This window comes from Manis javanica, chromosome 6 (genome assembly GCF_040802235.1).
Source record: "Manis javanica isolate MJ-LG chromosome 6, MJ_LKY, whole genome shotgun sequence".
In the NCBI taxonomy this organism is placed as follows: Eukaryota; Metazoa; Chordata; class Mammalia; order Pholidota; family Manidae; genus Manis; species Manis javanica.
Window position 1 is genome coordinate 4486064 of NC_133161.1, and position 15940 is coordinate 4502003.

Consider the following 15940-nt stretch of genomic DNA (forward strand, 5'->3'; position numbering starts at 1 on the left):
TCCAGCAGCTGTGTCCACACAAGTCATGGCATACTGATATCCTTCTGATATGGGCAGAGGCCCAATGTAGTCTATCTGCCACCTGACAAGGGGTTTTGGCCCCCTTACTATTGTCCCTTGTTGGCTGTGGGACTCTGTGTAAGTCACTCTTAGAGCACACAGGGCACTCCTGGGCTCTGCTGACTTCTTCAAAGGTCAACGGCAAGCCCCACTGATGAAATAACAGCCCATATTGTCTTTTGCCCCACGTGCAACAAACGCTGGTGTAGCCTTTGGACCACATCAGAGGCAGGCTTTCCTTCTAGCCAGCGCTCTGGGGCCAGTGTGTCTGCTTCATCACTTCCTGGGGATGCCAAAGGCAAATGGCCCGTCACATGATATATGGTAACAGTCTTAGTCTGACCAGAGGCCCGTAGGTCTTGCCACAGCTCTTGCCCCCAAAGGGGCTGGTGTCCAGCCTTCCAGTTGGCATGGTACCATGTCATTAACCACAGGGTCAAGTCCCAATAGATGGCCCAGCTCTCAGTGTAGACAACTATGGGGGAAGGCTCCTGAGTGATCACGAGCCATACTGTCCACAGCTCAGCCCATTGACTGCTCTTCCCCTCTCCATCCTCCATCCATATTGCCTCAGTCTTAGGAAGGAAAGCCACAGCCCTCCACTCCAGGGGCTGCCCATGACTGGAGCTGTCTGTGTACCAAGCATGTTCAGGTATAGGGGCTTTTCTCTCCTGATAAGGACTCTCGGCTACCAATGGCTCAAAAGCAAGTTCTTTCTGCTTTCCACTGATACATGTCACTGGCTTTGATAAGCGTTGGAGTTCTTCACTTAGAGAGGGCACTGCGCTGCTGTAAATATGCGCCCCATCTGGCCAGTGTAGATATCTGTGCCACACCCTCTGTGGCCTTTGGGTCCAGTCTCACACCTGCCCCATGATGGGATATGTGATTATTACCTTGGTTATTACCTTAGTTGGAGCTGTTCCGGCGATGGGCTCCATAGCCAGCAAGGCATAGTACACAGCAGCCAGTTGCTTCTCTGTCAAGGTGTACCGGACCTCTGTTCCTTTCCATAGTTATGACCAGAATTCAATAGGCTGGTGTGTCTGTTTAAGCCTCTGCCAAAGGCCCCATCCCTAACCATCTTTGGCTACATGAACATCCAGCTCACAGGCCCTTGATGAGTCCATTACACTCAAGGCCTGTACGGCCTGCTCATTTAGCAGCGTAAAAGCAGCTGCACATGTCTCCTCCCAGACCCACCTGATGCCCTTTTGTGCCAACCGGTATAAGGGCTTCAGAATTTGTGCCAAGTGCAGGATACTCTGTAGTAGCCCAAAACACCCCAAAACTCTTGTCATACTGCCACAGTGGTAGGGGTAGGGAAACCCTGGACCTTGTCTATGACTGCTTCAGGAATAATTTTAGTTTTCCCCAGCCAGACAACCCCAAAGAACTTTACAGACAAACCAGGTCCCTGAACCTTGGTGCTGTTCGCAGCCCATCGTTCCTCCCGTAATGGTGCAGCAGTCTAGGAGCTGCCCCTTCTAGATCTGCAAGAGAATCAGACGGGAGCATCATATCATCAGTGTAGTGATACAGCCTCACCATTTGCGATTTCTTCCATGTGACCAAGTCCTGGGCTACAAGTCCGTGACTAATGGTGGGACTGTGGAGGTATTCCTGTGGAAGGACAGGGAATGTCTGCTGCCAGCCTTCCCACATGAAGGCAAACTGTTCCTGACTTTCCTGTGCTGTGTCAATAGAGAAGAACGCATTAGCAAGGTCCACAATGTAATGATATGTCCCTAGTTCACGACTTAGTGTGTCCATAAGGGCTGCCATAGAAAGGAGAGTTGCCTCATTTATGGGTTGCCCTATGTGGGGGGCAAGAATAGTCACTAGAGACCCGAAGAGCAATTGGGGAGCTGTATAGAGCACCAGATTTCTCATTCCTACAGTGAACAACTCCTCATCAGGGCCATGGGAGTCCATATTATAGATTATATTTTTCATGCCCAATTCCCGTAACACCTGCTGGAGCTCTGCATACATTTTTCCAGTTAGTGGATAAGTATGGTCAATCACCCTGATTAGGCCAGACTGCCCTGAGAGCTGCTGTCAGCCAATCCAGAAGTGCCTGATTCCCTGAGGTGTGACAGTTACTTTGCAACAGCTGCCAGAGGGAAGGGTGAGTTGTCAGGGAATCCAGTCTACTCATTTCAGAACCTGAAATTACAATGTTTTCCACCCCCATATCCCAGAGATACAAAAGCCATGTAGGCAGAGGTTCCGATGGCTTCTGCCGATACTGCCTGCTATTGTCCATGAGCTCATCCCCTGAGAAGCCTGCAGTTATTGCGTTTTTATTTTCTTAATTACAGCCAGGTGGGTCTTTAATACAGGAGAGGCTGGTGCCTTGGGTGGTAGCCTCTGCAACAAATTGGCCCTCAGCCCCACCCTTTCTCCCTCTCCCATCATCTCCTCTACCATCTCCAGGGCTGAAGGCACTACTCTTTTCTCTTCTTTCCCCACAACATCCTGCAACGTGGATTCTCCTGATGTCTCCTCCCTCACTGCTGCTAACAGAAGCTTGACTTGTCTTCTCAGTAACTGTCTCTTTCCCAAGGGCATCCCACAGGGCAGCCCAGTTCCTCCAGGCAATGCTGAAGTGCCTCTCTCCTGCCGAAGTGTCTCTCTCTCCTTGATAAAACTTTCCACTATCTTAAGGAAAAGAGATCCTACAATCCCAGCTGCTGTACGGCCACTCAGCGCCTCTAAGCAGTCTTCTATCTCATGGAGGGCTAATTGCACAGCTTCCTGTGTCTCCACCCTTCCCCAATTCTGGGGAAGGCCCCACCCCTCTAGGAGGTGCTTTACCTTAGACCAATTCCCCACTAGGGGCTCCCTAATTGGAAGCTCCACAGTAAGGGGCTCCCAGGTGAAGCTGCACCCTCTACCACTGCAGCCACTGGGGCCTCCCCACTATCCAGAGGGGGGTTCTGGGCATTTCCCCCACCATCTCAATGGGCAGCCCACCCAAGGGTTGCACCCACGTAGACAGATTTTGTGTTCAGAGGTCCTGCCGACTACTGCCAGATGTAACTCAAGGGGGAAAATCCCAGGGCAAAATACCTTCGAAACTAATATCAGTCGAAGGGAGAAATAAAGTGGGAGAAACCCGTTTATTTCTTACAAGCAGTCCTCTTCTGCCCTTCTGTGTCTCTCACGACCCGGCTGTAGAAGAAGAGGCCCCATCCCACCTCTCTGGGCCAGATATGCCCTCACTGGCCCTTGTAATCCTGTATTGATATGGAGGTGGGTACTTCTCTCCACCTCCTGGATTCATCTGTTGATATGGAGATGCACTAAAGCCAGGTGAGAGATTCTGGATATATCGCAATTTTACCTACAGTCACATTGCTAGCAAATGAATGAACTAGGAAGCAGTTTTGGACCATTTGATTCCAAGTTTTTAATTTTAACTAACACAGCAAACATTCTTTGCTATTAATTTTAAACACTTTTGTGTTATAGAACCAACTATTTAAGATGAAGTAAGAATCATGGGAGGTGGAATAGCATTGTTTAAAGGCAGTGGTTATATCTAATTTGCCACTCTATCCCATTTATCTTTGTATCCACAGAGATTTGACCAGCAAGTAGGTGGTGCCACTGAATAAGACACAGGTGGTTCAGATTCTCTTAGGAACTTATTTCCTTACACATTAGGCCCTTCAGTATTGTTACCACTGCACGTGTGCCCCCTAGTGGTGTGAGATTAAACGCAGGTAGGGGCCAAGTATAAATCACCCCTCTGCTGTCATTGCCAGGGTTGGCATAGACTCCACCTTTCTGGCTTCAGAGTGTATTTTGTGACCAAATGGCATTGCCTGTATTTTAGGTCAGGTTCGGAGTAGGGAGAAATATCACTGGGGATTTCATACTGAAGAAAAATACAACACTGAAATATTTAAAATGTAAGAAGTATCATCCTATTCCAGTGTCCAGTTTTGGACTGTAGGGTTTGGACAAACAGAACCCCACGAAAGTAAAATCTGCATTGGCAGAGCAGCTGAGCCCGGGCTGTCCGACTGTTTGGATGGCCAGCAGCCTTTCTTGCTTGAGGCCTGAGCCCCAGGTGGTGTTCAGGAGTGCATTTTTAGTAGTAAACTGTGGATAACCAAGTCCCAGCACCAGAACTATTGCTCCAGTTGTCACTGGGTCCACAGTCATTCATCAACAGTGTCTCTGATTGGATATTTGGATGACATCATTTTCAACTAGAGCCGTCTGTTTCACATTCTGCTGCCAAACTCTAATAATCTGTTGACGTCTCAAGCTAGGAGAAGAGAAAGACATAAACACTATTTTAATTGTCCTGCCTTGAGTTTGCCTGCCTTGAGTTGGATAGTAAGATCTAACTTATTCTGCTAAATGAAAAGTGACAGTTTAAAAAGATAGATTCCTTCATTATGTAGTTTCATGTATTTAAAAATACCTTTTTCTTATTTTGTAGCTGAAGCTGCTCCCGAAAAGCAGTCATAAGATTCTTCCTTATTCCTCCTTATTCCTTGAAGAACTAATGACCAAAACGACAGAATCGAAACCAAAGTTAAGCTAGAACCCACCAGTCCCTACTGTATCTTCAGCAGGTCAGGTTGGGGTCAAGGGCAGAGCCAGCCGCAGGAGAAAGAACGGGGTGCACTCTTAAAGCCCCAGCTAAGACCCTCCTTGCGGATCCAGCCTGTTCCAATCCCATTTCTAAAAGATAAACTCCCATGTAGTCTGAGTCCATCTCTTGTCCCTTTCCAAAATGCAGGAACCTAATTTTAAAAGCTTGTGTACTGAAGACCTACCAACCAGTTAACATTCATGGTTAGCCTCGCCGCTTCCGTCAGGTCCAGTCGGTGAGGGAGGGAGGCTGGCTGCCCTCCTTGTTTTCCCTTAGTTATAAGCAATAAAAAAAAGCCCCTGAAATGTTGAAAGTGTTACGTCTTCTTTTTGAGGGGTATGAAAATAAGGGAATAGCTGGAATCATGCTCATTTGCCAAGAGAAGGAAAATTTTGAGTAGAAGCCCTAAGTCGTAGATAAGCAGCATAATAAGGGAGTAGACAGGCCGTACCCCTTTGGAGGGAACATGGTTTGGGGGTGGCACCTAAGTGGGACTCGCTCTTGGAAGAAAAGTGCCCGAGGGGAATGTGATGCTACGTGACTGCGGTCCGCTTGGCTCGGTGTCTGTAGGCTTCCGGGGACCCATCTTCCTCCTTTATGATTTTCATCTCTTCTCTCTTACCCTTCCTTGTTATCTCGTAATAGGAATGGCACAGAAGGAGCATGTCTCACTGGTGCTCAGGCCATCGCTGGGTAGGAATGAAATGGTTCCTGAAAGGAATTTCTATATATGGTCATTTTATAGTACTTTGAATATAATAGGCAGAATCTCTCCAGTAGACCTGTATTTCTTTCTCTCTCTAGTTATAAAAGCACTAGAGGGAAGGCAACACAAAATAACTTCTGGCTCTTTGCAGATGCTTTCCCTGGAGTTCAGGGATTGTGGGCACCAGGTCTACTTTCCAGTTTACTGCAGGTAACAGCTCTACCCAGTATTTTGACACAGCATAGAAAGTGTCAGTTGATCTGCAATCTCCAGTAGCGCTGTTCTCATTGCCTGATCCTGTGGCCGCCTGTTCTGAGTGTGTCTGTGATGGCAGCGCCCACTCCTGATAACCCCATCTCTGAGTTAATGAGGTCATATCGCTTAAGCAGAGATCCCAATATATTTAACAGTGGCATAAAGAAAACAAATCAGTTTTTCTTCCATGTAATATTTCTGAGAGTGAGAGGTTCGGGCTGATGGGGATGTTTTTGCCCCGTGGATGTTTACGAACCCAGGTTCCTCCCCTCCTGTTTCTCTGCTCTCCCTTGGAGTGTTCTTCTCATCTGCAGCATCGCAGCTGGGTTTCTGACATGTCTGGCCCATAGGAAAGGGGGAGCATCATTTTGTCCAGTGCAAAGCCCCTCCTTTTAGGTGATGTGGAAGTTGCCTGGTCACTGGTGGTCACATCTGTTGGTGAGAACTTGCCATGCTTAGATGCGAAGGCTGGGAAGTTAACGCCAGTAGGTGAGCACTCAGGTGCCCCACTATAACCTGAATAATAAAAGAGAAGAGAGTATGGATTTTGTCCTTTGTCCATTTTTCTACAAGGTTATGTGCTGCCTTGTTCATTTATGAAGTTCTTTATATATTCTAGATTTTAATATATTTCTGGGGATATAGATCACATGTATTGTCTTTCAATCTGTGATGTATTTTTTCTTTTTGTTCAAGGATCTTTTATACAGAAAGACAATATTTTAATATAGTAAAATTTGTAAAACTTTTTATAATCCTTCTTTGATGCCAGTGTGTTTTTATGTTTATAGATTTGATTCTTGGTGCTCAATATCAGTTTTGTACTGTGGTTCACAGGAGAGACACCATGATTGATAGGCCCTACAAACAATTTATTTTATGATCAACTTTTCTGTTTCAATTTAAAAGAGAAACATGTTATTTTAAATAGCAAAACCAAAACTATCTGTTTGCTGCCTGATTTCAGCATTCATTTTATGATTTGACAAGATTTATGATTATACTTTTTCCAACTAAACAATGAGTAGTTCTCAAAATCATTCATTTATTGGAATACTGTCTTAAAATTCATTTTGAATCTAGGAGACTTTGACAGTCACAAAAATAGGGGAGTCAGATTGAAGTGCTGATCTGAGAGAGAAAAGATCAAATTTGGTGTGAAAGTGAGTATTCAAGTTGCTAGATATGTCAGGATGCAGTTAAAATATGGTCTGGAACTCAGGCGAGGCTTTAGGGGCAAAGATGTTGAAATAGAAATCGTGACCTCAGAGGAGGCTCTTGAAACCTGGGCACACTGGTTGAGTTCGGAGAACACTGAGGCCCGGGGCCGCATTTAGAGGTCTTCAGCCCGCTGAGGAGACAGATAGTACATCATTTAATCTTTGTTTATACCCTCAGGAGATGCATGGTAGTTTTCTCATTTTTCAGACAAGTCAATTGAGGCTGAGAGAGATGACTTCTATATAAAGTCATATAGTTAATAGTTGGTGAACTGGTACATGAGACCCTGTCTTTATGACTCCAAAGCCTATAATGACCCATTTTATCTCCCTGCTTACAGGAGGTGAAAGAACGTTTCACTAAGCAGGACGTCCTTGCAGTTCTAGAGTGCCTGGCGGCTTGTGGACGGACCGGGTTTTAGTTCTGCTGCCGTCAGGGTGGTGGTGGGAAGCGCTGTGCTGGGGGTTGGGTGCCAGGTGCCTGTGAGGAAGAGCAGTGATGGCGTGCAGTCACTCTAGAGTCCCTTTCATCAAAAGGAAGACAGGAGGAGCTTAAGGACCGAAAATTTTTATTTCTTTGGTTTGGGGGCAGTGGTGCACAAAGGCCTAAGTAAATTTCAAGAAAAGAAGGACAAGAGGACAGGGTCACGAGAGTGAAATTGCACCAGTGAGGGTGACGCCTGTTAACGGCTAGTAATACTGCATGAAAGACAGAGTGGATGCATTATTTTAAGGAGAAGAGTGACATTAGGGGTGATAAGCAGTTAGGTTGCCTCCTGAGAAGGTATGTGTGAGGTGTTTGAGGTTGGAATCTTGAGGATAATCTATAAAGGCAGGGGAGTCAAGGTGCTCAATTATTTAGCTTTTTTAATGGCTAATAATTAGAGGGAGTATTTATCATTTTAAAGTAATTGTAATTTCAATTTGTGAGTTGTGAAGAAACTTTAATGAGTCACATTGAAATACACTTCTGTAGATGACATGCTATAATCCTGAAAATAAGGTTATTACTAATAATAAGTTATACTAAGATGAAACGTCTGAATCAGTTTAAGTTGGTGCGATGTGTTCTTGCGTATACAACAACAATAGTATTATACGAGGCAGTAAGAGTGGTATGACTCCGTTCGGGTTCCTGGACCTGACTCCAGTGTGTGCATGTGCGCGCACACACAACACCAAGCAATTCTTGAACAAAAGCAAGGTGTCAGAGAACTCAATTCTGACGCTGTCTGCTGGAGAAGGCACCAGATTCCCCAGGTTAGGGGCTTCATCCTACAAGAGTGTCCTCCACCCCTGACGCCAGACCCTGGTTGCAAGCCCCAGGCTGTTCCCTGTGCTTCTGACCTGGCTACAGATTGGAGCTTCCCACAACCTCTCCCTTAGTCAATTCATTTGCGAGAGCTGCTCACAGAACTCAGGAAAACACTTCTTTTACCAGTTTAATAAAGGATGCGGAAAGGATACAAGGTCAACAGCCAGATGAAGAGGTACAGAGGGCAAGGGTCAAATAAAGGAGCTTCTATCTTTGTGGAGCTCGAGGCCTGGCTTGGTGGCACGTGAAGGTGTTCTGGTTCCCAAGCATAGAAGCTCTTTGCCACAGAACAGCAGGATCCAAGACAGTGATAAGCTCTTCTCGGGGTTCTGTGAGGGCTTCTTTGCATAGTCTGGATTGACTAAATTATTGGCCATTGGCTGATTCAGCCTCCAGCCCCTGCCCTTGGATGGGGTCCAGAAGTCTTACTAACTTGACAAAGCACCCATTCATCTTTAAGACTGCAGTGTTTTCAGGAACTGTGGATGAAGACAAAATATTCCTGGGAAATACGTATTTGGTCATATGAGCAACCAAATATGTATTGTTTGTGAATCATATCGCAGTGAGGAACAGGGACAGTATGTTGTGTTTCACTTATTTCAATTAACATTTTGCAATGGAGAATAAATATAAACAATGCCATTAATTATGTATATAAACTTTTCCCATATTAGTGAAGTATTGCCATTCTTTATTTTATTGTCATTGTTTTATTCATTTTCCTTTGCAGTATGTGCTTTATACATAAATTCACCGAAGAGTGATATAAATGCAAAAATGACTTTTTATATTCTCTTATTTACTATTAAGCAGAAATCAAAGAACAGTCTGCAGAAGAGGATGCTGAAGCGGAAGTGGACAGCCGCAAACAGCCAGTCCCCGTCCTTCAGCGTTCTGTGTCTGCGGAATCTGCAAGCTCCCTGGTCTCTGTTGGTGTAGAAGCCAAAATCAGGTTAGAGAACGTTTGGATGCAGCTGGATTGAAGACCAGTAACCAGGGGAAGGGCAGTTGACTATAAAGAACATTCAGAGAGTACAAGCTTAGCACAAAACTCTGGATGGAATCTTGTTATTCAGTAGTTTTAAATTTGAGGTGATACTTCTGTGTGCACTTGGGGTAAAGTGTGTCTGTGGGCTTAGGTGGTTGTAGGACAGAGTAATAATCTAGCACGTTTGTCTCCTCTCCTCAGACCAGAACAGAATTATTACCAGTATGCTGTTCTAGCAGAAGAAATAACTAAGCTTTTACCATAAGGATTGATTTTTTGATATTTGTCAGTAAAATTAAGTTTATACTCTTTTTCTTACTAGATAGGTTCTGGACCTAATTCCAAAGTTGGGTGTTGGAGGCTCCGCCCCCTTCTCTAAGACCAAGCAATTCTTGGACATCAGTACAGTATCCAAGAAGTCAGCTCAATTCTGACATTATCGATCCACACGTAGCATTGGATTCCACAGCTTAAGGTTTCTACAAGACTGCTTTCCCCTTCCCTGCCCCAGCTTCAGAACACCAGTTGAAAACGCAGTTTATTTCCTGTATTTCTGATCAATTGACTATGAATCAGGTTCCCGGGTCTCCCTCCTGAGGTTCGATGAATTTGCTACAGCAGCTCACAGAACTCAGAGAAACATTTTACTCACTAGCTTACCAATTTATTATAAAAGGTATGATAGCATACAAATTAACAGCCACATGAATAGATACATAGGGCAAGGTCCTGTCCTCGTGGAGCTTGGCGTTTGGCTTGGTGGCACGTGGAAGCTTTCTAGTTCCCCAGGCGTGGAAGCTTTCTGGGAGAGGACACAAGGACTATCCTCTCGGGTATTTAAGGAGGCTTCATTACATAATCATGATCGACTAAGTTATTGGCCATGGGGTGATTCAACCTCCAACCCCTCTCCCCTCTGGGGGAGGGGAGGGTGCGGTATGGGGGTGGGACTGAAAGTTCCAACCCTTTAATCATACTTTGGGTTCCTTGACGACCAGCTCCCACACCCCTTCTCTAAGTCACCCCATTAATGTAACAAAAGATACCCCCCATCACTCACAACACTTAGGAAATTCCCAGGGTCTGGGGAGCTGTGAACTAAGAACTGTGGACAAGGACCAAATATATATGAGAAATACTATTTTGGTCATCTGAATGAGCAAATATATATTTCTTAAAAATCACAATATTACACTTACCCTTTCTTCATGCTTTTAAAAAAGAAATATAGGACATTATAACCTGTCTTTGTATAATTCTGCTTTGAAGTCTTAGATTTTTTAGACCTTGTTTAAAAGACAGAAATTAACTACAAAATGATCTGTTGGTTTAATACTCCCATTTTTGAAATGTTGTCTTTCTTCTGCTTTTGGCACGTCTCCCTCATTTGTCCTTTGCTGGCTTCTGTAGAGACTTCCCACCTTTGTCATTTGGGTCCTGCGGTCCAAGTTGTCGGTGTGTCCACTTTTCTCTCTGCTCACTCCTGGAGGTGCTCATTCAGTCTAATGGCTGAGTCCTGTCTGTACTAAGGAACCCCACATTTATATTTCCAGGACTTACCTTTCTCAGAACTCTGGACTTTCCTATCCATCTGTCTGCTCTGCATCCCCATTTGGGAGCACAGTAGACACCCGTCACCCCCATGGTCTGTCCGCATTTGAAAGATTCGAAAGTTTTCAACATGGAGGAGGAGGAGAAGTAAAGCAGCATTTCCCACCACATTCTGCCCACTAACCCTGCTTTCTCCTTCGTAGCACAGATCGTTTCCTGGCAGTTCACTTGATGGGTTCTCTCCCCATCACGTGAGCTCTGTAAAGGCAGAACTGTTTTCTTTTTTTTCTGCTTTCTTCTGCATTGATGACTTTTTTCCTACTAATTATAATTACATTTTGTTTTTAAGATGGTTTCCCTTAAGATTCAGACCACATATGTACCCTGTTGAACTTAATTTTGAAATAAGTCAGATGAACAGTTCTGATTGGCTTCTTCAACATAAGCACTTTATCATATTTCATATCTCTTCACTTCTACCATCTAGCATTTCATTTTCTAGTTATTTTAGATATGGTATTCCTATTTCTTTTTTTCATGCCTCTACCCGCTAACCCTCCTCCCCATTTTAAAAATTAAGGTTTAATTTACATAAAGTAAAATTCACCCATTCAGTGAGTTTGACAGTTTCTGCAGTTATATAACCACTACAAGGTAAACCACCACCACACTAACAAGCTCCCAGTGCCTGTTTGTCATCAGCCCTGACCCCACCTCCTGCCCTTGGCAACCACTTATCTATTTATGTTCCTGTAGTTTCGCCTTTGCAATAACATCATATAAATGGAATCATAAAGTATGTATCCTTTTGGTTATGGCCTTTTTTACTTAGCATTAATGCACTTGAGATTCATTGATATTATTGCATGTATCAGTAGTTATTTCCTTTTTATTCTGAACGGTATTCTATTTTATTGGAGGTACCTGCCACAGTTTGTTTATCATTTCCCACTTAAGGGATATTTGGGTAGTTTGTGGTTTTTGGCAATATGAATAAAATTGGTATAAACATTCACTCACAGGTTTTGATGTGAACATAGGGTTTTTATTTCTCTTGGGTAAGTACATAGGAGAGAGATAACTTTAAAGGCAAATGCCGTGTTTACCAGTGTGGCTGTGCTGTTGTGCTTGCCCACGAGTGACGCATGAGAGTCACAGTGGGAGAGTGGGTCGGCAGGGCATTCATTTCTCGTTCTGTCTCGGCTTTGCTATTAGGTATGTGCCTTGTCCCTGGGCCCTGGGGCTTGGGGGCTCTCAGTGATCTGCCATTGCTCCGGCCGTAGGAGACCTGTAATGGGCTGGGTACAGGACAGAGTCCTGTGCTTCCTCCAGGGTTAAAGTGTGTCACCCTCCACCCCGAACTCCCCAGTCTGTTCTTAGGCTTCCATCCTTAATTGGCCTTCACCGTTGCAGGGTAGGGCTTTCACGGTTCTTTCACCAGCCTGAGGCTTTTGTTCCCTAGAGGAAAGGAGGGAGAAGGACCTGAGAGGGTCTTGTGTCTTCCCATTTTGCTGCTGTTTCTCTCCCCAGGCTTGTGCCATGATGGGCACATTCTTGGGGCTCTTCTCCATGGCCAGGTGGTGTGCATGAGCACCCGGAGAGGCATGGAGTGAAGCCTGTGAGGGGCTGGGATTTCCTGTGTCTGTAGGTCAGGGATGTTCTATATTCTCACATTGTCTTATGCTTGGCCTTTAGCAATTTGTTTAAATTTTTCTCTGAATTCTCCTTATCCTGCTTGTATGACACCCAGTGGCCTCTTCCCCAGAGGAAGCAAGTGCTTGTGTCTCATCTGTTTTCGGAAGTGCCTGTCATTCAGTGGCAGGTGAATTGGTTGCCCTGCAACTTAGGCAGTCTGATGGGTTCAAGAAAAGTGAATTAGTAGATTGTCTGGTACATTTTTGTTGTGAGGGTTGGAGCAGGTTCTTTGCACCTTCTACATCCAGAGCAGAAGCCATGAATTTCCCTTGCCCCTGCTTTTTCGTTTGTTTGTTTCAAAACCAACTTTACTTAGAAAAAAATGCAAATTGCATATAGGCTTCCAAGTTCAAGTATCTACCTCATTTCCTTTTTTAAATAGTTTTTTATTTTTGTTATCATTACTATACAATTACATGAGTGACTTTATGGTTACTAAACTCCCCCCATTATCAAGTCCCCACCCCATGCCCCATCACAGTCACTGTCCTTCAGCGCAGTAAGATGCCATAGAGTCACTACTTGTCTTCTCTGTGTTATACCGGCTTCCCCGTGCCCCTCCCCGCATTGTGTGCTCCTTTGCCCCTGCTTTTGAAGTTAATAATAAATTACTCTGACGTGTGGCTGTCTTTACTTCTGACATCTCTTCCAGTCTTTCCTGATTCTTCTGTAATTTGAGTATTTCTCAAAATATTTCATTGTGGGTCTGTTGTGTGATAAAATTCCTGAGCTTATAAGCCAGGGAATGATTCTATTACACTTTCTCATTTGAGTGATGGTTTTGGATATAAAATTGAAGGGTAAGATATTTTCTGTCAATACTTTAAAAGTATTGCTCCATGTTCTAATCAGTGTTCTTGATAAGACTGATAGCAATTTGATTGTTGCTTCTTTTAGGTAGTGCTTCTAGGGGAAGAAACAAACCAGAAATGGGATCTGCTGAAAGAAATGTAAGCTTAATAGTTTAGAGAAAGTTCTAAATAAGAAAATTATAAAATTAATAAGATTCTGACAAGGGTACTGGTGGTGGTATCATTTAGGAAGAAGAAAACATTTTTATTCATTCGGCTTTATTTTTCTGAAAGTAGACCACATTTAAGTGTGTTTGTTTATGTCTCAGTATCAGTGGACAACACAGTTTATCATGAAATTGAGATAGATTAATTTATTGGAAAACTTAAATATGTAACTTTCATAACAAAAGGTAATAGTTGAGAGTAGACAATTTAGGATTCAAAAAAAAAATCACCTAAGAGATTATAGATTACTTCTATTACCTATTAATACAAGACCTCATGCAGGTTTATGGGATAGACACTGCACAGGTAATGGAGGGAACTGCGTGAGAAGAAAAGGCTTTGGTACAGTAGCCGTAAATCTGTTGTGAAGAGAAAATATGTCCAGGAGGTGGCCCATTTAATTCTATTTCTTCTGTGTTCCCTTATCAAGTATATTCCATAAATATATCTTGTTCTTTGTTTTTTAACTTTTTAAATGGTTTCCTTTTTTAGTTAATATATTTTATTGTTTTAAAGGTTTAAGGTTTACAGAAAAATTGAGCAGATGGTACAGAGAGTTCCCAACTGCCTCCTGTCCCAGCCCTGTTTCCTCTATTGTCAGCATTGTGTATTAGTGTGATACATTTGATGCAATTGATAAACCAGTATGATACATTATTATTATTATTATAGTTTACATTAGGGTTCATTCTTTGTGTTATGCAGTTCCCTGAGTTTTGACACATGTATCATGTCATGAATCTGCTATCACAGTGTGTTAGTAGAATAATTTCGCTATCCTAAAAATATGTGCTCCACCTTTTCATCCCTTTCCCACTCCTGTTCAACCTCTACCCCTAATTACTGGCTGCTCATCACAGGAACCACTTACGTTTTTAAATCTCTCCATGTGTGTTTGCATGTGTTTGGTGTATAAATATCATGCATAAAGGTCATTGCATCAAGTGATTATTGAAACTTTGTTACTATGTTTTACAGAGCCAGTATGTAATTGAGTGGCCATTATGCCTGCCCTATGCTCTTCTCTACCCCTAGCTTTACTTTCTTTCTTTTTTTCTTAATACTTCAGTTTTTCTGAATCAGATTCAAAAGAAAATTATTTTTCTAAGTACAAACCAGAAATTTTAGCAATGATATGTGTACTATTTTGAAAAATCATGTGGTGGAAATGGAGATTTGCAACAAAACTCAACTGTTCTTACGGCGTAGACATATATAAAAGCTTAGCTTACATCAAAGATACAATATTGAATTTTAAAGCACAAGTATCTGTAGTTGTCTGTCACTAAAAAAGATATGAATAAAACTTTCTCCTTCTCTGTCTTCCTTACTTTTCATTTCTTCCAGTGAACAGCTCTGTGCTTTTTGTTACTGTGGTGAAAAAAGTTCCTTAGGACAAGGAGACTTAAAGCAATTTAGAGTAACACCTGGATTTATCTTGCCTTGGAAAAGCCAACCCTCTAACAAGAAGGACATTGATGACAACAGCAATGGAACCTGTGAAAAAATACAAAACTCAACACCAAGAAAACAAAGAGGACAGAGAAAGTAAGCAGTTTTAAATAAATGGTTGGAATGCAATGTCTGTATTTTCCACTCAGTGTTTATGAATATGTAGATGGAGTGGTTACTGAAATGTTTCTCATGTTTTTATGTTAATCATGTTAATAGGATGCTTTATGACTTACCATCAATTTAGCAAATATTCCTTTACTCAAAATCTCTTTGTTTAAAACAAAAAGCAATTTTCTTAATTGTGTATGAACAAAATCAGTGTGGTCACAAGAGTTAACTTTTAGATGACTAAATTTAAGGGACATAACATAAACCTAGAAGAGAGTTCATGGAATTTATCTATTAAATGGAAAGAAGATAAAGCAGATTAATGAAGTCTTTCTCTAAATAAGTTTTTATTTGTAAGAATATACAATAGCAAAGCAAAGGTTGTTTTCACTGCTCGTCTTGTTCATTTATTAACCCATTTTTATGGTTCCGAGGATGTCGAGCTGTCCTGTAAACTACTCTCAACAGTGTTACCCTTCTTTCTTTCTGATTACATTCCGAGAATACCCTTTCTAAAGTTAAAGAACATGCTTTTTTTTTAATTCATAAGAATTTTCTAAGATATTTGTGTGACTATATATGTGTGTCTGTATTCATGAACATTATAATTACCCAAAACTCTTGTGCAATTTGCTTTTGGAGTTAAATTTTTTTATATATTGAAGAGTTTTATTTAAAGGCCATCTTAATAATATGTACTTGGCTCTGGTAGCTGAGGGAGTGGAAGTTTCTGTAGTTGAATGAGAAAATGTAGAAATTAATTTAGTTTGGAAGGCCATCCAGCTCTGCCCCTTGAGGGTTATGATGTAATCATCCGAGTGCTTATTTGGCTTTTTTCCAAATGAAGTACTAAGGCATTGTTGTGTTGTACTTACTTGATTGGCTCCTTCTTTTGGACTGCTGCCAGTACATGGAAGACCTGAAGTAGGAAATGAAACAGTAACAAAAAA

At 42.6% G+C, this 15940-nt stretch overlaps 1 protein-coding gene across 25 annotated transcripts in view; it reads left to right on the top strand.

The window, feature by feature from the left end:
* The window catches only part of KMT2C (lysine methyltransferase 2C), a 277314-nt gene that overhangs the window by 98785 nt on the left and 162589 nt on the right, over positions 1-15940 (top strand). For 23 of the 25 annotated variants that reach the window (XM_036999224.2, XM_036999223.2, XM_036999222.2 and 20 more), the window contains 2 exons: positions 8985-9126; positions 14775-14975. In XM_036999224.2, the coding sequence (XP_036855119.2) occupies positions 8985-9126; positions 14775-14975 (343 nt within the window). The remainder of the gene's footprint in view (positions 1-8984; positions 9127-14774; positions 14976-15940) is intronic. The other 2 variants (XM_036999220.2, XM_036999243.2) reach the window with 1 other exon arrangement.